Here is a 22,733-nt window from a genome sequence, read left to right as displayed (position 1 = left end):
TACCTTTCAAGCTTCCTGTTGCTCTGCTGCATTATTAGGCCTGGTGTTACTTAGTTAACTCAATGATTAAGACAGAAGGGGCAAATTCATAAGAACGGCCATAGGGGGTCCGACCAATGGTCCATCTAGCCCAGTATCCTGTAGTCAATGCCAGGTGCCCCAGAGGGAATGAACAGAACAGGCAATCATCAAACAGAGGCTAGAGACACCATCCCTGCTCATCCTGGCTAATAACCATTGGTGGATCCAGAGGTGAAAGTAAGCTGGTACGGTCTGGTATGGCATACTGGCAAGAGCCAGTACACAGCCGACTGTACCAGCACGGGACAGCTTCCCTAGTCCAGCAATTTAAAAGGGCCCTGGGCTCCCGGCAGCAGCTGGAGCCCCTGGCCCTTTAAATTGCCACCAGAGCCCCAGGACAGCAGCAGTGGCCAGGAGCCCCAGGACTCCGGTGGCAATTTAAAGGGCCTGGGGATTTAAAGGCCCCACCCCTTCTGCTAGAGGCCCCACCCCTTCTGGTCGAGCCCCCCTTGCTCAGGACCCCAGCCCTGCATACCAGTAAGTCCCTTAAGTTACTTACACTCCTGGGTGGACCTATCCTCCATGAACTTATCTAGTTCTTTTTTGAACCCCATTATAGTCTTGGCCTTCACAACATCCTCTGGCAAGGAGTTCCACAGGTTGACTGTGCACTGTATGAAGAAACACTTCCTTTGGTTCCTTTTAAACCTGCTGCCTATTCATGTAATTGGGTGACCCCTAGTTCTTGTGTTCTGGGAAGGGGTAAATAACACTGTGACGTCCCTATTTACTTTCTCCACACCAGTCATGATTTTATAGACCTCTGTCAAACTGAAAAGTCCCAGTCTTATTAATCTCTCCTCATATGGCAGCTGTTCCATACCCCTCATCATTTTTGTTGCCCTTTTATGAACCTTCTCCAATTCCAATATATAGAGGCAATATGATATTTTCTGTCTTATTATCCATCGCTTTCTTAATGATTCCGAACATTCTGTTTGCTTTTTTGACGGCCACTGCACATTGAGTGGAAAACATAATCCCAACTATACATATACAATGATGGGGTCTAAATTAGCTGTTACCATTCAAGAAAGAGATCTTGGCGTCATTGTGGGTAGTTCTCTGAAAACAGCCAATGTGCATTACTTTGCATTTATCAACACTGAATTTCATCTGCCATTTTGTTGCCCAGTCACCCAGTTTTGTGAGATCCCTTTGCAACTCCTCGCAGTCTGCTTTGGACTTAACTGTCTTGAGTAGTTTTGTATCATCTGCAAATTCCAATCTCATTTACATTGGTGTAAATCCAGAACAACCCTAAGGAGTTCAACAGAGTGACTCCTAATTTACAGCAGTGTGAGATTGGAATCTAGCCAAGGACCCACAATCCTTTGCAATCTCTGTCCACTCCACTCCACTCTCTCCTCACTGTGCAAAGGCCTTTCTGATTCAACAACTTCTTTCTCCTTTAACCCCTTGCCTGCACTCCTCACTTGGACCCACCTCCCACCAGGGCCGTCCTTAGCCATAGGCAGAACAGGCAGCCGCCTAGGGCACCACTAGGTCTGGGGGCACCGCTCTGCTGTGAGCCCGGACAGATGGGAAGCAGTGGAGCATGTAAGAGCAGGCTGCTGGGTCCTAGAGAGAGCCGAATGCAGCACAGTCTGAGGGAGGGGATTGGCTGCTGGGGTCTCTGGGAAGGGGTGGGGGAAGGAACTCACCTGTAGGGTGACCAGATGTCCCGATTTTATAGGGACAGTCCTGATTTTTGGGTCTTTTTCTTATATAGGCTCCTATTTCTCCCCACCCCCCATCTCGATTTTTCACATTTGCTGTCTGGTCACCCTAGGTGGGGGTAATTGGTGCCTATATAAGAAAAAGCCCCAAATATCGGGACTGGACCTATAAAATCAGGACATCTGGATCTGGTCACCCTAGCTGGGGAGTGCGTCTCTCCCCCGGGCTGGCAGTGATCCATCTCATCTGGGGGGAGCTGCACAGGGCAGGATGAGCTGCTGTGGCTCCATGGGTGCCCCGTCCCTGAGATCAGATGCTGTGCTAACTTCACCATGGTCATTGGGCTGGCGGTGGTGCCCATTGGCGTGTGATCGGAGATGAGGGTTTGCTGCTGCTGTTGCCACTCTGCACCCCAAGAGGTGGATTTTGGTGTCCTGCAGTTTTCCACCTATCTCCTCCTCTACTGCAGCTGTTGGACCAGCAGGCTGTGGGGTGAGCCAAGCATGAAAGCAGTACTGAGTTGCAATTTAGATTGTCATTTAACAACTTTGTTTGCCAAAAGAGCTTGCTAACAATCCTGAATTAAATTTCAATATTTTTTTAAAAAAAAATCAATATCTTAGCCAAAAACAGAAAATTAAGTTGTTGACAATTATTTGTGACAAGTTTGGTATGGGGAAGGGAGTGGGCCAGTTTTCATCAGAGAAACAAAAAATGTTGACTGACTTTCCTATAGCCCTGTTACTGCTAAATAGAGCCCTCCAACAACTGTAATATGCTCATCTCCTTACTAATGTATAGAGCAGGGGTCGGCAACCTACGGCACACGTGCCAAAGGTGGCACACAAGCTGATTTTCGATGGCACGCAGCGGTGGGCTGAGCGGCTCAGCCCACCACTGCTCTGGGATTCTGGCTGCTGCCTCATTGCCACCCAGGGTCCCGGCCGCCGGCCCCACTCAGCACCCACTGCTGGCTTGGGGACCCCCAAGGAACCCCAGGCTGGCAGCGGGCTGAGCAGGCTGGCGGCTGATACCCTGGCTGAGCCACTCAACCCGCTGTCGGCCTGGGGTTCCAGTCACTTAGCTGGTAGTGGGCTGAGCAGGACTAAATTCAATGAAATACGAAAACAAGAGCAACTAATGACAAAGTGCAAGAACCTAGAACAGTGGTCCCCAACCTTTCACCGTGGCAGTGGACGAGCATCCGCCGAAATTCGGCGGCATTTCAGCGGCGATGCCTCTGGATGACGCTGCTTATCGGTGGCAAGCGGCATCATCCAGAGGCGTTGCCGCCGAAATGCTGCCGAATTTTGGCGGCATTTCAGCGGATGCTCATCCGCCGGCCAGTATGCAGGTGCACTGAGAGGCCCCTGCGGGCGCCATGGCACCCACAGGCACCGCATTGTGGACCCCTGACCTAGAGAGCCTCCTGAAGCACGGCGATCGTTTTGATTTAAATGGACTTGAACTGTACAAAGAATTGAGTACACGGTCATCAATGTTGCCACATGCAAAATCGATAATGGACATTGTACAGTTTACTCATATCAGCAAACTTGTTGACATATATCCTAATGTGTACATTGCCACTCGTATTCTACTGACAATTCCTGTAACAGTAGCATCAGGAGAATGGAGTTTCTCAAAACTAAAGCTCATTAAAAACTATCTCTGCTCTACAAGGAGTCAGGAACACTTGACTGGTCTTGCTATTCTTGCAATCAAACAAGACATCACTTTGTCTTTGTCATACGATGACATTATTACTGATTTTGCAGCCAAAAAAGCCAGAAAGATTGCTTTTAATTAAAAACAAATCCTTGTTTCAATACCTCTTCATATAAATTTCCAATAAAATGTTGACAAATTAAAAAAATTACATTATTTGCATCATTCTGTCAAATCAGATTTTTTTCTATAGGGCTACTTCTTTAGTGCTAGTCCATCAGCATTACAGTGTGCTTCATTAAGTTAAACTGGTTTTAATAACATGCATGTGGCAAGTTTTCCAATAGTGTAAGCTTATGTTTGTGTTGCTAAGAGCAAGACAGGCACAGGGGCACCAGTTTAATAATCCTGCCTAGGGCACCATAAATCCTAAGGATGGCCCTGCCTCCCACTGTCATTGATATTTATTGTTTGTATTGCAATAGGGCCTAGATGCCCCAGGCATGTTTCAGGGCCCCATTGTGCTAGGAGCTGGAAAGACAGCCCTCTTGCCCCCAAAAGCTGACCACCTGACACATCGGGGCTAATTCTTTTCTGCGAGGGAGATTAAAACGATGGGGCCAGATGCACCAGTATGCTCTGGCTGCAAAACTGCTCTAATCCCAGTTTAACTGGCCAGTTCAGCCAGGTTTATGCCTCCTTGGCCTGGCTGGAGTAGCACAAAGCAGGTGGAGTGGTTGATACTGATGAAGGAACTTGGCCTAGGCTGTTGGAGGGTGTTTGTGAAATTAAGAGTCAGATGGATGGACAAAGCGAGTGAAACAGAATGATACCTCTGCAGCTCACTCTGTATATTTCAGATGGATTTTTCCACTGGGAGCAGAACTCCTTTCTGCGAGACTATCAGCGAGATGCTGCGTGGTCTATATATTTAATTAGTCTGTGGTCTAAAAATACCCTAGCAGTTTTCTGCACTGGAGTCCAGTCATTCCTTTGAAGCGGCAGCTGTTCTAATTCATCTTAGTGCTTCAATAAGGTCGAACCCACGTGGGCCCCAACTAATTACTTCCAACCACAAAGAAAACAAGGCAGCAAAGGCCTGGCCCAGGAAATGACCTGAAATCAATCACTCCGATGATTTTCCCCCCTCAAGGATTCCTGTGGGGCAGAGAAGACCTGGGTCCTGGACCGAATCATGCAACTGGGGCTTTTCAGTCCTTTTTGTTTGTCTTGTTTCCTTCAGCTATTTTCTGGTCCTAGATTCCAAGGCGGGAGGTGTAATTCCCAGCGCAGGTAGACATACACGGGCTAGCTCTGCTCCAGCTAGTGCCTAAAAATAGCAACGTGGCCATGGTAGCACAGGCCGCAGCTCAGGCTAGCCATCCGGTACGTACCCAGGGGGTTGTACTTCAGTGGCTAGCCCAAGCCGCTGCTCCTGCGGCGGCCACACTGCTATTTTGAGCTGCTATCTCGAGCATGTACATCTACCCCAGCGTGGCATCACGTCTCCCAGCGGCTGCACAGACACACCCAGAGAGGTTTAAGTGACTTGCCCCAGATCACCTAAACAAGTCAGTGCCAGAGCTGGAAACAGAACCCAGGTGTCCTGCCTCCCCTCTGTAGCAGGGTGGACCCCTGCTCCTGCCCTGAAGGAGTTAAAAACAGCCCTGGGAAGGGGCTGTGGCTGGAGAAAGCAGCCTTTAGGCTGGGGCAAGAAGCCTGGGCTGATTGGGGAAAGTAGGCTCAGCTGTGGCCATGCTCCAATCAGGCCCAGCTGGCCCCTATAAGAGGCTGTGAGCCAGAAGCCAAGACAGTCTCTCTCTAGCTATACAGGGAAATGGGCCTGGCTGCAGGGAGCTGGACATACGGTACCTGAGTGAAGCAGGGTTGGGGAGCTCTAGCCTGGAAAGCCCCAGGCTGCGGCTTAGCATTGGGCTAATAGGTACTGGGGGTTGCAGAGGGCAGCCCAGGGGTAGGCCAAGGCAGCAGGTCCAAACCCTCCTTGCCAGTGATGAGTGGCTGATACTGCAGCCTGTCCCAGGGCGTGGGGCTAGACAACGACTGGCAGTAGCCATATACTGAGGCAAGGTGGGGATAGAGGGTGGGGGTTCCCTGGGGAGGGGAGACCCTGAGAGAAAGGGGTTACTGCCATGGGGCAGCACCCCATGGTAAAAGCGCACCGGGTCCAGGGAAGGACACGGGGGCCAGAGGACAGGCGGATCACCAGCCTGCAGAGGGTGCTCCAGAGCTGAATCGAGCTAATTCCCAGAAGTCACCAGCAGGAGGCACCGCAGGGGCGAGTCCGACCCCATTACACCCTCCCTCAGGACTTTCCAAGCCTTGCGTCTCTTGCCCTAGAGACGGCATCAGACAAAGTGCATCAGTTCTGCGACATCTGCTGCTGGAAAGCAGTGTGAAAGCTGCACCAACTATGCTGATGGATGGCATTTCTCAAAACCATTTAAAAAAATTCCTTCACTTCCCCTATCAATAACATTTTAATTTTCTCCTCTGACAAGCCAAGATCTATTGAAAGGAGATGAGTGAAATGACTGCAGCAAGCACCTTATTTTGTATCTGAGGCTCTCCCTAGTACTCTCCATAAATCAGACTCTTACTTTCATACAGTGGCTTTTTCAGAGGTTCCTGGGGGGCAGAGGGGAGCCTGATCCCTTGTAGAGGTAAAACGTTTCATGCTTAGCAATTATCAGAGTGTATATTTGTGATGGGCTAAAACCCTCAGAACTCAAAGCCACAGGAAATAGCTGCATCACAGGCTCTGGCTACACTTGCAAGCGCTGGCAGGCGCCAAGCGCGCGCGGGCAGTAAGTGTAGCCAAAGCGCCAGCTGGGAGAAACTCGCTGCGCTGCTGTCTCCTCTCTCCCTGTGGGAAATAACGCTGTGCGCTGGGTGGCTGGCCAGCGCTGGGGCTTTGCGCACACTGGCGCTTAGCGTAAGCGCTTTGCAGCGCTGCAGAGGGTGTGTTTTCACACCCTGCTGCAGCGCTGCAAATTTGTAAGTGTAGCCAAGCCCTGAGACGCTTAGGACTCACTTAGATTGTAGGCTCTTTGGGGCAGGGACTGTCTTTTTGTTATGTTCGTACAGCGCCTTGCATAATGGGCTGATCTATGGGTGGGGGTGCTACTGCAGTACAAATAATAAATATGTTTACTAATAATGGTCACTCCAAACAAGACACCCCTTCCCTGCTTGCTGAGAACAATGGGCCTGATTTTCAGGTCCCCTGTTCAGTGCCGGGATGGAGATGGGGTAGTTGAGGTAGCTTGAAGACTCTCTTTTCATTCTAGAGCTGTTCAAAGGGCTGCTCAAGTCCTTCAGCATAAGTCACTCAGCCTCAGGGCTGCTCTACCTTACGCTCGGCTTCCCAGAAGACCTAAGGCTTCAGCCAGCACAGACGAGGATGGGGAGGAAAGAAGTTACCATTATCCCATGTGGGGAGAGTCCCCTCACTCCCGATCTTCCTGCAGCTGCTCCAAGGGAGGAATGAAGAGGCTGGTTTTACTACAAGCTGTTTTACTACAATGTGTCATCACTCCCACCTGCCAGGCTCCATGCAACCTCCAGGGTGAATAGAGACCCGCAAGGAGTCTCCACTCCTGCCATTGAGCTGGGGGCAGAGCTTAATTTGTGCCAGGGCTTGCGAGGGCTAAGCCCCAGTGCCTCTAGGCTTGGCAGTTCATAGCCCCGGCACCTCTGGGCTTGCTGCATAAACAAATGAGAAAGGCGGGGTCATTTAACAGTGCAATAAACGAGGGAGCAGCATCTCCGAGTTGGGCTTCTTGCAGGGATAAGTCACCTGTGCAGTGGAACTCACAAATAAAATTAACGTACCGCCATTTAAATGTGAATGGGGCCAACAGGCCAATTTTCACAGCTACCGCTGCTCTAATGTTTTCCCATTAGAGATTATTAGCCTTTATTGGGCAATTGAACCCACATCTCCTGAACATCATGCTAGTATTTTAACCACAAGATTAACCTGCATTGCATGCCCAGGTGCTCCAGCTACTGACCTTTACCTGGATTACACATCACTGGTGGCTGAGAAACAAGAACAGAGGTTTGGGTCTCCAATTGTGACTTCTTAAATCAAGGAGAGGCTGGTGCTGAGGGATGAACAATGCTAATTCAGAGCACATGTCAAGTGCTTCTCTTCCTTGTTCTCCAGCTGCTATTACCCTTCAGGCTCTTAAACAAAGGATATTCCGGCTCTAGGGCAAATGAAGGGACCTTCTCCAGGATGATTGACAGAAACCAGCTTCTTAATGGCAGAAATCTAGTGTCAGTTATGCACTGCTGCTCCCAAGGACCACGACAGGAGAAGTGTAGCAGAGTTAACAGAGTTGCTGTTCAGAAGACAAGAAAGCAAAGCTTGACCCTTACCCACTGCAACTGTAAGAGGAGCCTTTGAAATAAAGATGACCCCTGAACTGTCCTCAGGGAAATCTACAGCAGCAGGAGGGTTGTAACCCCCACACCCCAGCATTACTTGGCTGGAGAAATTATCTGGCCTTTGACGGAGCGTGCTGATAAATGTATGGAGCTTTTGTCCCGGCCACTGCAGATTGAATCACGTGGTTCTCCTCCGTAAGAGGCTTGTCTGGCTGGCTTCATAAAGCCGTTCCCAGGATAAAATAAAAGGTTTGTGTGTTATTTGTGTATATAGGGCTAAAGGCCGCAGCTGTGATTGGTGCCCATTATGCCAGGTGCTGTACAAACACACAGTGAGAGACAGGGCCTTGCCCGCAAAGAGTTTACAGTGGAAATAGACAAGTGAGACCAAGGATGGATGAAAGCAACATGACACAACAGTTTAGGACAGGAAATGGAGAAAAATACTGTTTCCTATTGAAATTGCAAAGGGATTTTAGGGCGGCAGGATATAATCATTTCAGTTATAATTTGGCGAGGAGGTGGGATTGTTGGTGTTTAGAGTGCAGTCAGCCAAAAACACCAATCAAGACTGAGGTCCTATTGTGCCCGGTGCTGTACAAACATGGGGATACCCGCTTCCACTCCTACTCTCACATAAAAGGCTCTGGGATCTTCAATGTCCCCCAACTGCTGTGTTAAGATTTTGGGGGCTCTACCAGCTGGAGTTGGCCCTGAATAGATAAGCCAGAAGAGAGAGATGCAATTCCAATCACTGTCCCTTGAGCCATCTGGCCCCTCTGCCTTCTCTTATTGTGGAACGGAAGGTGATTGGTTTTGTGTTGTTTTGTTGTTTCTGATCAGTGCACTGCCAGGATTCTTTTCTGGCTGGTGCACCTCAGCTGCCCTGGGATCTAATCGAAAGGTCTGTCTTTGTTGCCTGTCTTCTTTGTTCTCTGCCAGAAATATTTAGTCATGAGGCTTAGCCACATAAAAACAAACACATTTTCAGCTGGAATAAGATGATCTGAGGTTGATACAACCTCCTCTTTGCCACCCCATCCTCAGGGGGAGCCATTTGCCAGAAGGGGCCATTCAATCTTCTAATCGGACCTCCTGCATAAGACAGGTCCTTCAATTCTACCCCCTCCCCATCCCCCCAGTATTGCACCCAATCACTTGTATTGGGCTAAAACATCTCTTCCGGAAAGACATCCAGATCTGAAGCCTTCAAGAGATGGAGAATCCACCGCTTCCCTTGGTAGTTTGTGCCAATGGGTAAATCACCCTGACCGTTAAAAAATTGTGCCGTACTTCCAGATGGATTTCGTCTGGCTTCAGCCTCCAGCCACTATTTCTTTCTCCTTGTGCTGAATTGGTGATAGCCAGGTTGATGGGCTCCTCCAGTTCAGCGGAGGAGCCCATGGACCTGGCAGCTAGGGAATTGGGGTACAAAGCAAATAAAACTTCCCTGACACCTGGGCTGAGGGTGTGAGGGGAAGCTCATCCTAGGCCCATCCTTAGGTGGTGCTGACTGCGAATGGGGCATGGCCAACAATGTGCTGACCTGGAGCATCCCCTTAGCAGCCTTCAAGGCATCTCTGGAGCCCAGAGTGCAACCTGCAACTCCCGGATAGGTGGCAGACAGTGCTAACACCTCCTCACCCTCCCTTGGTGTGAATTCTCACCCTCACTGGGGCACCGTGGAAAAGGCTGGTGATTAGGGTAGGAGGGGTAGAAGGTCACCATAGCAGCCGGCATAACCCCATAATGTAGATGCAGCCTACACTGATAGAACGGGGTTATTCTGTCAGTGAAGGAACAACATTTCCCTTGGAAAACAGCAGCTGCGCGGACGGAAGCATATAGCATGGACCAAGTCTGAATTAAAACGTGAGCTAACACATTTTCTGATAAAGCCCACCTTTTAGCCCGGTGTAGACATAGCCTCAGGTCTGGTGCATATGAGGAAGGGTTTGCTGGTCCAGCTATGCCGGAGTAACCATGCTTGTCTGCAGAGCAAGTAACAGGGCTGCACACCAGGGTGTGAGTCTACAACCCACTAGCTTGCTGTGCCGTAACATCCCACGAGGACACTGCTACAGGGCACTGAAAGGACCGGAATGCAGCTTACATTACACCTACTTGAAAGTGTAGATTCACACCCTGATTGGCCACACAAGAGCTTGCTATGTAGACAAGCTCTGTATCAGCAAACCTTCCTAGGGGAGATGCAACTTGTAGACCAATTCCCTGAATGAAATAAACTAGACAGGCAAAAAGACTTTGTCTGCCCTCGGGCTTTTGCTGGCATTGCTCTGGTGGTTAGGTGGGTGGCATTTTCCTCACTCCTAACCAATGTAGCTTGGCCAGCAAACTTTTAAGTGTAGATCAGGCCTTGGAGAGACATTTCTAAGGGTGGAAAACAACCTTCCCATTTAGCATCTTCATCTGGGACACAGCACATAGTCATCGCCGGCCTGTCTGAAATATCTCCAGAGAGAGGGAGGGAGGAATACGGATCATTTACAAGCATGAACCCTGACGAATTTGGCAGCAAACTGAATTGCCAAGGGGCATGTTTGTTGTGTGACTTCAGAAGCAGCCACTTGCCCTGATTTCCCCTGGGAGAAGGGCGTAAATAAAAGTCTCCCCTTAATCCTGGCCTTGTGAACATTCTAATTCTGACATTTCCAAATCAATAGGCGCCATCACTGGGGTGACTCTTCATCCTTTGCTTGACTCATGGGCTGTGCATTGTTTAGGCTTGCTGCAGCCAGGGCCTCCTTTGTGCTGCGACGGATAATCTCTCTCGGGGGCTGTGCCCGTGCCAGTGAAGTTTGCTCTGTTTTCCTTCTGTCTGGCATTGTGCCTTGGGTGAGCTGAAAACCAGAAGGTGAATGTTATAAAGCCAGTAGAGCTTGGGCACTGGAGCCCCAAACTATCACTAGTCCTCTGTTTCCCCACAACTTCTTAGCATCTGGATTGGAGCTACAGCTAAGCCTGAGCCACAAGGCTTTCCAGAAAATGCCACCTCCTCTCCCCCCACTATTGCTCATCTCTGACTGGTACAGAGCCAGGCGATCCATGCTGCAGAAGCCTCGACAAATTCTGAGCTCCTCAGCCTGGCAAAACTCGCATGTAAATCAAAAGGAATTTGCGTGTGTGAAGGCTGGGTAGAACCCGAGCGCCCAGGTTTTTGTCTGATGTTGGTGTCACCTAGTTGACTTTAGGCCTGATTTACACTAGGATGAGCCAGAGGTGAATCAGCCCCACCGTTTCTTTCCCGCCCTGTGCAGCCTCTGCATACCTTCTCTGTGGAGCTTTAGAAGTAACAGTAACCGTTCTCTTTCCCTCTCCTCCTTGCTGTTTGTTTTGCTTTCACCCTCTCTTCTTCTTCTTTTTCCTTTACGCTGCTTTTTCCTGGTGGCAGCATTGAGAGTAGGGAGGACCAGACCTCCCTTTCCTCTGCAACAGGTTCCAGCGCCTCCTGGGGGGATTGCCCAGCGTTCCCAGGTCAGCCGGGAGATAAAATCCCTCCAGTGTGTCCTGGGTCGCCCAGTGGGACGTGCCCGGAAGAGTTCCAAAGGAAGCCTCCTGGCGGGCATCCTTATCAGGTGCCCACACCACCTCCTCCCGATCCAGAGGAGTGGTGGCTCTACTGTGAGGCCCTCCTAAATAGCCGACCTTCTCCCCCTGTCTTGGAGAGTAAGCTCAGCCACCCTGCGGAGAAATCTCCTTTCCTTCGTTTGTACCCATGATCTCGTCCTTTCGGTCATTACCCAAAGTTCATGACCATCGGTGAGGATGGGGACATAGATTGACCCGTAAACCGAGAGCTATTTCCACGAACTCAGCTCCCGCCTCACCACCACGGATCGGTACAGCGCCCGCATCACCACCACTGTCGCACCAATCCGCCGGTCGATCTCCCGCTCCCGCTTGCCATTGTTCATGAACAAGACCCCTAGATACTCGAACTCTTCCATTAAGAGCAGCTGCTTCCCCCTCACCTGGAACGAGCAGTCCACTTTCTTCCAGGAGAAGCCCGTGACCTCTGATGTGAAGGTGCTGACTCATCCCAGACGCTTCGCACTCAGCAGCAAAATGTTCGAGTGCATGTCGGAGATCGCAGTCTGAAGAAGCAAGAAGGACAATCTCTGCAAGCAGCGGAGATGCCACCGCCACGTCCCCGTACTGGATGCACTCCCCAGCTTGGCTGCGCCTTGATATCCCGGTCATGAAAATCACAAACGGGAGTAGGGACAAGACACACCCTTGGCAAAATCCAATATCCACCGTGAACTAACTCAACTTGATGCCAAGAATACGAACACAACTCTCACTCCAAGAATAGAGGGACCGGATAGCACGCAAAAGCCCGATGCTCCGGTTCTACCCGGTCGTCTCACCAGCAAACTCTTTTTGATTTAAATGTGAGTTTTGCCTGGCCGAGGAGCTTGGAATTTGTCCCCAGGAAGCCCAGCCTCCAGTGAGCTTAAAAGGCAGAGTCCCACTTGCTGTGAATGGTTGCCAATGAACCAGAAAATACAGGCATGCAAAATACCCTAAGAGAACAGCTACCAACCCCTGCTCTCACCGCCTCCAGAAGCCCAGCTCTGCGCCCTCCCCTCTGGGAGCTACCACGGGCCAGGCAATGACTCAGGACTTGTATCCCCAAATTAAAGAGCTGATGTCATTGGCCAACATGTGTATCTTCCTACAGATCCTGTTTTCAGGCATGGGAGCCATCCTCAGAGCTTGGGTGGCTAGAATACTTGTGAGGTGTAATGACAGCTGGATAAGGGGTATGAGTCCCAGTGAGACTAGAGAGGTTTATGGGTGTAATGTACAATGAAAGGGGCTGGTCAATTATACTTCCAGAGGGTCCCTCTTGACTGATCACTGAATTTGACCTGGGATCAGCTCCATAAGATGTCATAAGAGATTTTCACACCTACAGTAAGTGAAAGTTTACCTCCTTACTAACAAAGCGCATGTCTCATGGGCTCTAGGGTGTGTGTATTGGTCATTAGAATACCTATAATGGCATCTTAGATTACAGAGTGCCTTCAGACTTTATACATACAGTCAGGAATCACTTTAAGCCCTGAAATGCAGCTACCTCTGGGGTGGAATTTGGCAGCTGCATACCAGCATATAGCAACATGGTGCAAAAGTTGCCCCCCCTGCCCCTATTGAAACCACGGGAGGAAGAGGATGCAGCTCAGCTGGTACAAATGGACATAGCTCTGAAGTCATTGGAGCTGTGCCATTGATGCCAACTGAGGAGTGGCCCTGCTGCTTACAAATAGTGCTGTGGGATCTCAAATACTAGGTGGTTCACATGGACACCACTGTTAGCTGATGAGTAGCTCAAATGGCCACAAGTGGTCATGTCTCAGGTTTACCATCTCCTCACTGTATTTGGCTTAGCAGTGTCCATGTGCAAATAGTAAAGGGTATCGAAAAAGATGCTCACACAGAGTGTGTGTTAGCCTGGGAGGATTTGCTTCTATTTCATTGTGGTTACAGCCAGGAGTGCCCTACCACTTACCAGCCATCTCAGAACAACCTCTATGAGTTTTTGCTGCCCTTTGGGTAAACAATTGATCAATATGGCTGGGGGTCCCGGTTCAGTTCCAACCTGACTAATGCTCAGTTCTTCCCCCAGGAAGCATCAAGTGCAGAATTCCCCCCTTCCTCCATCATTGCAAAATATCTTTCTGCCAATGTCACCAAACATCGATCGAAGACATCAGCTGCAAATTACTGTGAAGAGGCTGTGTGCCCATTTGCATAGATGTCGAGGGAGCATTAATTCAGAGCGTCATTAGCCCACAGGGGCAGATAATGCTTCAGAATGTCTTCTGATGGGTGTAAGCAACCCCTGATTAGATCTGGTCTTCGTGGCGTTCCTCATGTCGAGGCTTTGGGATGCCAACCCAGGCACTATTTGCTTACACGAAAGAAAGTGCCTGACAATGAACTGATGCCTCTGCAGTGTGAGCAGATGACTTTCCCACCTTGCTCCAAATAAAGTCTATACACATGCACAAGCACAGACTTACCCTCTTTCTGAATAACACCAATAACAATGGAGAGTAAGCTTTTGCCCCCAGATTTCCTGCAGGGTCTCCTTCTCTGTCTCTACTTCCCTCTGACCAGACAGTCACAACTGCTGTTATGGCAATAAGTACCAGAGTGCCGTTACACAGAGCTGTACGTGTTCTTTTTCTTAGCATGCGAGCAGTGTTCGGTCCTGGAATACATGCCCTATTGTTTTTCAATATTGTGTTCAGGGAAGTTGTAGAACAGCTAGCAAGGTTCTTCACTGCCTTAATCTCACCAACTAGCATCATTTATTGGGGGAGAGTTGCTTGCTGTTAACTGGGCATCGGCGGCTGGGCTGAGATTTCAGAAATAAGGGATTGCCTTTGTGCCATTTGTGCCCACCTCTGTTCCAGGTCTGCTTCAGCATAAATAAACAAGTTACATGATGAATAAATCCAGACTTCCTATCACTGAGATGTCTGCCAATGGGAAGCTACCCTGCTGGGCCCCCTAACATCTGCTGCTGCTAGGCAGAGAGGTGATGCTATCCTGGTGGAATGAACACAATTGCACTGCGGGGCTGATTCAGATGCTTTCTTCAGGATTCCGGGTAGGCTGGTAGAGGAGCATGTGCCGCATTAGGTGTGTGTATGTGATGTGTACGGAATGAGTTGCAGCTGTAGGGTGAGCAGCTGTAGCGTGGAGCAGTGCAGGATTTCAGAGGGCAAGGGAATTGCCCCAGGGTGGCTGGATGATGGAGGAGGTCTGGCTCTGTTTCATATCTCCGTGTCCACAGAGTGATAAATCTTTATCTCCCGCAAGTAATTGATGCTGCCTGCCTGCGCGGGCCAGTGCCACTCTGACAGATGGGATATTTTGCCGCTGGCAATTGGAACTATCAAGGGAGGCATTATTCTCGCTGCCTCTGACTTTCTCATCAGGGAGAGAGTGCTGAAGTGCTAGAATTAACGTGCCATTTGATTTAATATGCAGCACCCGACACTCAATTCAGATCATTACACTGGAAAGCTGGGCCCGACCAACTGGGGCTGTCCAGTAGGGGGGAGGCTGGGATATCATTTCTATTCCAGTCAAGGGAGGGGAGGGGGACTGTAGTGTACAGGAATTGGATAGTATCCCTTTAAATAAAATAAATGGTCCAAATGAGAAGGTACTTCCCCAATGTGGGAAGATTTGACTTAGCCCTGGATCTGACCATCCCTTAATGATGTAGTTTTTGACTTTGAGCTTCTGGCTTCTGAAGCACCTTGCCATTTAAACCAGTGATACCCAAAGGTGAGTCAAATGCAGGTCACTTGGCCTCTGATCTTGATCACTGTTCTATGGGAGCAGATCCCTGAGCCTGCATAAAACTCCAATTTCATTCATCTGCCACAGCTTGCAGGATTGGGCCCTTAGTTTAGATATGGATGTGGGACGTGCCCTGACCAATGATTCTAAACTGCAAGCCTCAGGCAGGAGCAGAAAATAGCTTCCCCTGCCACGCAGGGCCCCATTGGCCTAGCAGGAGCTTCCTCCCTCCCCCCCCGCACCCCTGCCAACTATAGAAGTCAAACTATGCCTATGGAGTAAGGCAATCACAATGGGGCCCTAACAGAGGTTCTTGGGTCTCATCTGCATCTCCCAGGAGCTGAAATCCTATAATAGATGAGAGGCTTCAGCACCAGCCGAATGGTCTTGCATAAATTTCCATCAGCAACCTATGTAATGAATTTTCCATTCATTTCCAGCGGCTAACTCCATTTGCTGTGGGGACGGGGCGACTAATGGCAATTTGATCCGATCTGCACTCCCACCCAGCCAGAGTCACGCTGCCCCGAAATGCGTCACCCTGCAGCCAAGGAGGCATTTACGCCACTGTCTCTTACGCACGGCATCTTCCTTTCCGTTTGTCATGTCCGCCCTGCGTCAATAGGGCAAGAAACGAGGGTGTCCGTTCACAGCGCCAGAAGCCAAGGCCACGGTCACCTTCAGATTCCAGGCTTAATAGGGAGGACAAAATCCCAACTCTATAGATTCTGGGTCTGACTCACCATTGTCCTGCACCTTGGGTCATCACTTACACCAGTGGGCGGAAAACACGACCATTCTGATTTGGGAGCATTTGACACCTGTTTCCCAGCAGTATCAATGACAACACATATTTATACCTGCCTCTGGAAATTTCCACCACATGCATCTGATGAAGTGGGGTTTCACCCACAAAAGCTCATGCTCCAATACGTCTGTTAGTTTATGGTGCCACAGAACTCTTTGCTGCTTTTTACAGATCCAGACTAAACACGGCTGCCCCTCTGCTAAATGACAACACAAGGTGCAAAGTAATGGAGTCAGGCTTGGTGCAGGGTAGCTGTTTCCTCAGCACCTCCTGTTGGGACAAGCTGGAGGCAGTAGGAGTTATGAGCTCCCCACACCCTCCATTCCAAGCAGTTGGGGAGGCTTGGCTTGGAGTAGCGGTGGTTTCACCAGTCAGCCCTCCTATGCCGTTGCCTACAGTGAGTGCTGCAGGGACTGGAGTAGCCACGAGCTCCCATGCTACCTGGAACACAGTCTCTACATAGCTATTGGCTCGAGTTTCTGTATCTTTGTGTCATTTGCTGCTACGGTAGGTCAGGTATTTTGTCTGGAAAAGTTTCTGTAAACCGGATTTAGGTGTGCAGTTCCAGTCAGTGTGGTCTCTATGTGGATGCAAGTGTAGTGCCCTCCAGTGGGGAATGAAGAGCTTCACACCTCTGTAAATGAACTCCCCTATTCTGTCACTTCCCAAAAACAAGTATGTTAACGTATTAAACACCTGCCATGTATTGGTGATAAAGATCTTACACATGAGATCAATGACCTAGAGGAGGAGGCTGCAATGGAACAGGACAGACTAAATTGGGCATCTGCAGTAGGATTTTTCATTCCAAAGCAGACTACTTGTGGGGGGAGGATAGCTTAGTGGTTTGAGCATTGGCCTACTAAACCCAGGGTTGTGCCTTCAGTGCCTAAGGGGACCACTCAGGGATCTGGGGCAAAATCAGTACTTGGTCCTGCTAGTGAAGACAGGGTGCTGGACTTAATGACCTTTCAGGGTCCCTTCCAGTTCTACAAGCTAGGTATATCTCCATTTATTATTTATTATATACTCATCAAGCTCAGACTCTCACAGTAACCAACAGTTGATATCTTAGAGAAGTGGCTCTCAACCAGGGGTACATGGACACCTGGGGCTACTTGGAGATCTTCCAGGGGGAACTCAACTCATCTAGATCAGTGTTTCTCAATTGAGGGGTTGCAGCCCCCAGGGGGATCACAGGACAGGTCTAGGGGGGTTGCAAGTGCAGGCTGGCAATAGGGGGTAGCAAGCAGGGCAATTGCCTGGGGCCCCATACCACAGGGGGCCTGCAACACTAAGTTACATGCTTCAGCCCTGGGCGATGAGACTCGGGCTTCAGCCAAGGCTCACAAGTGAAAAACAGGCTCAAGTATTGCACCGAAACGTAAGTACAATATTTATATTCCAATCAATTTCTTTGATGGTAAAAATGAGAAATAAGTAATTTGTCAGTACTAGTGTGTCTGTGACACTTTCATATGTTGATGTCTGATTTTGTAAGCAAGTAGTTTCTAAGTGAGTTGGACCTTGGGTTATGCCAGACAAATCAGACTCCTGAAAGGGTGGAAAAGTTGGGAGCCACAGTGCAAGAGTGACCAGCTGGGGGAGTAGAACCTTTAGTTCAAGTCTCCCCCTGGGCCCCGTGAGAAAGGAGCTAAACAGTGTCGGTGCTGAGGCTTTCATCCTGCAGCAATTCCACTTTAATTATCTGTTAATTGGGCCAAAGGAGAGGCAAGTGTGGGACGCCTCTATAGGGCGGCGGATGGGGCACTCTCGGGATGCTGAATCCCGTCTACTTGCATTGCCAAGCTGTGAAAGTCCAAAACTAGGGAGTCAGACCCCGACTCATCCTGGGACTGGCCCCGGCCGATTCCCAACTGGTTTTGGCCTCAGTCCGGCGGGAAGCGGCGCTGTGCACCGGGCCACCCGCCCGGGGGGGCTCCCTGGCCGTGGCTGCCGGCCAGGCCCCCGGCACGCAGCAGCACCGAGGCGCTTGCACAGCGCAGGCTCAGGCCGGGCTGCGACTCTACCAGCCGTGGGCCCCGCCCCTGCACCGCGAGCCTCGGTCACGCGCCTAAGAAATTTGACCCTCCTGCGCCGCCGTCGGGCAGCTCTACTGGTGTCTATCACGGGGGGGGGCTGCACAGGAGTAGCTGCTAGGGGCGGGCGGAAGAGAGAGACCGAGATCCCCCCGCACCGGACGGTGGCGCAGCCGAGTAACATGGAGGGAACGCTGGAGCAGCACCTGGAGGACACGTACGTGCCATTGACCCCAGCGGGCGGGGGCACTGACCGGGGGGTGGAGGGGGCACTGGCCGGAGGGAGGGGGACGGGGGCGCACCGGGGTGGGTTGTATTGGTGGGGAAGGAGGAACGCTGGGGGGGGCGGCACTGGCCGGAGGGAGGGGGAACGCTGGGGGGGGGGCGGCACTAGCCAGAGGGAGGGGGAACGCGGGGAGCACGGGGTGTTTATTGGCGGGGCGAGGGGGAGCACTGGGGATGCTGGGGGCACTGGCGGGGAAGGGGGGACACTAGCAGGAGGGAGGGGGAGTGCTGGGGGCACTGTTGAGGCAGGGCTGGGGGCACCTGATTGGTACTGGGAGGGTGATTGGCAGGGGGTTCTTTGGGGACACCAAGGGTGGGGTGCTAGCGTGGGGAGGAGGGAGCATTTGGGCTACTTGGATGGGGGCACGGCCTGGGAAGGATCTGCAATGGGCATACCTGGGTAGGTAAGAAGAGGGAGTACTGGGGTGAGAGTGATTTTTGGTTGGTAGGAATTGGGGAATGATGATTTTATGGGATAGAGAGAGTAGGAACTTTTCAGGTGACTGGCAACTTTTGCTCTTTTCTCCCTGGTAATTGAGAACCCTCTCTTCTCCCTCATCTCTTTTCTCTTCTGCTTCCACGGAGCAGGGTTTCCTGTTGACAAAAGTCCTAGAGCTTTTCTGCTCTCTTGCTCAGATGGAAACAAACCCCCATTCTGAACAGGGGATTCTCAGTGAGGCTTACCCCGCTCGCTGACTGAGATGGTATCAAATTAACCAGCATTTCTAAATAATGAAATGCATTTTGCAGTTATGAAAGTTCCTGCTTTCCCTCCACCCTGAACTATTTTGACAAGGGGGGGGGCTGTTATCAGGCTGAAAAGATGGCACTGCTTAAATTGTTTCAGATTTAGGTGAGGCTCTCACTGCTGTCTTGATGTCTCATTTGTTTCTTTCCCATCTAATGCTTAAATTGCTGATCTCAGGTTTTATCTTTATTAGAATGAAGAATCCTTCAATAGTTGGAGTCCTTTGCACAGATTCACAAGGCCTGAACCTTGGCTGTAAGTAACAAAGCAGCTTATTTGCTTCAGAAAATGGGGCCCCTTTCCACTTTCATGTTGTACCAGGAACATTTTCATGTTGAAATAGTGTACATGCTTTAAAATACACACTAGAAAAATAAATCTGCTGTCTGTCAGCTTTGGGCAGATCCCTGCAGTTTCTGTTAAACTCTCCATCTCCTACTCCTTTAAAATCCCGTGTTTTATTCTTGCTCTCTCCTGTCCCAATATTTGAAATATCAAAGTGTACATGGTCTGCTTGCCTCTCTTTACCAGTGGTTGCCAACTAACTCATTTTTTAAAGAAAACCCACTAATCTGTATAGGGGGAACAACTAGCCTTTGTTTCAATAATGAACCAATTTGTATGGCTGTAGCTAGGGTCCCTTGGTGCTATGGACCAGGTTTCTGTTTGTCCTAGCACACAGAACAATTGAAGTATAAGACACAGCTGTTGCTGATTTGGTAACAGGTATCATCTGATTATGGCCCAGTTAATTAAAAGGTGGGGACAAAATGTGGAATGAGGAGCCCAAGAATGAATTGTAATTGTAAACATTGCCATTGACATAGGTATCTTTATGGGTTTATAGGTAAACAGATTAGCTGCCTCTTTCAGTCAAAATTAAAAGAATGGGTTTGCCTGAAATAAGGCAGCATTGGATACTGAATATTAGGGTATGCTACAAATATGACTATATAAATCCACCAAAATCACAGTTGTGATGACTGTATTTATCTGGGAAGAGTACAGATAACATGGTGGTAAGCACTGGCAGGGAAAACGCCTTAGAATGCATTAGCAATTATGGGGATAACCTGAAAAATGGGTTCAATTAGTGCACATAGTTCAACTAAATTCTTGGGCTGGCTGGTTATGTAGTTACTGTCATGTAATGAGGGGTTTTACACTTACATAAAGATGTATTTTATAGGTCGTGGAACCCTTTCAGATGAACATGCAGGTGTGATATCAGTTCTAGCCCAGCAGGCAGCCAAACTAACTTCAGATCCTACTGATGTTCCTGTTGTGTGTCTGGAGTCAGATAATGGGTGAGCATCTGGAGCTGTATGTCTATCATTCCCTTTTCTTTTTGGTTTGCCCTGTATCTTATCATTAGGATCTTCTGGGAATATTAGATCTTTAGAACAGCCTCCTTCACTTCTAGGTGGTTCTGCTCATGTGCCCCTGGTTACAGTGACAGATAAAAGGCTACAAAGCTTTACCCCCAGTGGCACACATGGCAGCAACTCTAGGAAAGTCATTCTTGCCTTTCTCTGGAGCTGGAATGTGGATTGCTTATTAAAATTGAGGCCCTAAGGCATTGGTGAATGTAACCTTGTTTCTATACATACTGCATGCTTCAAAAAGCGGAGAGGCTGCTGCCAGATACAAGGATGCAATACTAGCTATTAGTCATTCCTGCAGCATGTTTGTAATGGCTATTTAGACCTTATGATCCTGTTTTAATCCTCCTGAAAACTTTTCACAAAAGAAGGGAGATTTGATTCCCAGGAATCTCCCACTTCAAGCTTTTGAAGTACCTGGAGGTGTTGGTGTTTGGGGGGGAAGATTAGAGCCCAAATGTTTTCAAAGTAGGCAGAGATGGAAAATGGAGTCCTAGTCCTTTGTGTACAGGATCTAGTCCAGGGTTGTTAACAATTTTTTTGGTTGCCTCAGTGTGGCCACTATGACAACTTTTCCTAAAATGCCTAATTAACTTTAGAAAAAACAAATTACTGTGATTTGGACATACGTATGTGCATATTTATGTATGTAGAGTTGTCTCTATTCTTTACTGGACCTAAACAGAAAAACACAAATAATGTGCTTTGCATGTTCTGGGTGTTTTTTGTTTTGCTTTTTTGTCTGTTCTTTTTAGACTTGCTAGCTAGTAAGTCTGCATCTGGGAAAAGTAACATTTGTACGTGTATTGTCACTTTTCACAACAGATTTACTTAGCCCTGGTTGTAGGGGGAGATGGACAAATTAAGCTGTGGCTAGGGAGGCAGCAGGGGCCAGGGCAATGAAGGTGATAGTGAGCCCTGCACTTCAGGGGATGGAGCCTGCCAACATACAGCTGCAGTCTGCCACCCTAGGGCAGAAGCCTGAGCCCAACTGCCTGGCCCAACCCCTGCCAGCAGCCCTGGGGGAGGGGCTGCTGTTTCCCCCACCCTCACTGCCCATGAGACAGTGGCTGTAAAAGCCCCTGGTGGCTGCATTTGAGAAATGCTGATCTAGTCAGTGCTTCCTCTTTGACAGCATGCAGCAGATACTAAACTTCTGCTACATCTTTGCTAGTGACCTGCAGATTAGCTGCACTGTAGTAGCTATACCTATCTTCAATAACTGTTTGTTTATTTCAGGAACATCATGATCCAGAAGCATGACAGCATCACTGTGGCAGTGCACAAAATGGCATCTTGACCTTTCATACATCTGCTTGGTTCTTTTCCACCCTTGGAGCAACTCCTTGTTGTTGGACTGATCTATTTCCTCTGCTGATCATATCCAGAAAGTGCTTGCAGAACTAATTTTGGGCCAATCTTAAATATGTGGTAGCTTCCCTCCTTATTTAAACTGGTACTGTACTTCAGTCAGAGTCTTTAACTTCCAGCATAGCCCAGAACTTACTGTCAAGCATGGACTGTGGTTTAACTTACCTTACTTGTGTAATGATCAAATATCCTAACCTGTGGCCTTACTTGTTGAATTCAATAAATTATCTGAGATGAAATACACAGCTGGCTATGTAAGCTTCAGTTGAATGCTGGTTTATCTGAACCTCTGACTAATACTATATATAGACAGACTTTTACAGATATGTCATCTTACAATAAAGATCCCTTGCACTTCCCAATGGTCCTCTCTCAAAAACATCAGGCAAGCTCTGATTTTTTTCTAAGGTAAACAAGCAGAAAGCTTAACTCATGTAGGTTGCCTTTATACATCAAAGAAAGAGCCAAACCCCAGTAAGATTCTTTGTAGGACACCTTTAATCCCATCTGGCTAAAAATACATACATTTATAAACAGTTTCCTTGTCTGTTACAAATGTCTTCGTTTAAAATCGAAGTATTAAGTTCAACAGCACTACTTACTGTGTTTTGTGTCCTGTGTTACTGTTTTGACACTGGAAATGGACTTGTCAAGCTGTCAATTTCACACCAGGATTCTCAGACTTTAACTCCTAATGATACTGTTAAAATTGCAAACACTGCAGGGGAAACATTGTTTAACAACTCCCTCCCTTGGTGGTCAAGTATATATGGAAATATTTGTTTTATGTATGGTAAAAGCTTACTTACAAAACCTAGATTTGGGGCCAAATTTGACCTGAGAATGTCCCAATTACTAAACCCATGGAGGTACAAATCTTTACTGCATGGTTTTAAATCAGTATAAGAAAGGTG

The 22,733-nt window shown here is 49.0% G+C and overlaps 1 protein-coding gene across 1 annotated transcript; it reads left to right on the top strand.

Annotated features, from left to right (window-relative positions):
* Positions 1-17,773: 17,773 nt before the first annotated feature.
* On the top strand, positions 17,774-22,062 carry LAMTOR5 (late endosomal/lysosomal adaptor, MAPK and MTOR activator 5). The gene is made up of 4 exons (XM_039534090.1): positions 17,774-18,250; positions 19,260-19,321; positions 20,256-20,373; positions 21,688-22,062. Exons 1-4 carry the CDS (start codon positions 18,216-18,218, stop codon positions 21,746-21,748), a joined length of 276 nt encoding a protein of 91 aa, XP_039390024.1. The 5' UTR covers positions 17,774-18,215; the 3' UTR covers positions 21,749-22,062.
* Positions 22,063-22,733: the final 671 nt, after the last annotated feature.

Source organism: Mauremys reevesii, linkage group 4 (genome assembly GCF_016161935.1).
Source record: "Mauremys reevesii isolate NIE-2019 linkage group 4, ASM1616193v1, whole genome shotgun sequence".
Taxonomy (NCBI): Eukaryota; Metazoa; Chordata; order Testudines; family Geoemydidae; genus Mauremys; species Mauremys reevesii.
This window is presented reverse-complemented; position numbering and strand designations above follow the sequence as displayed.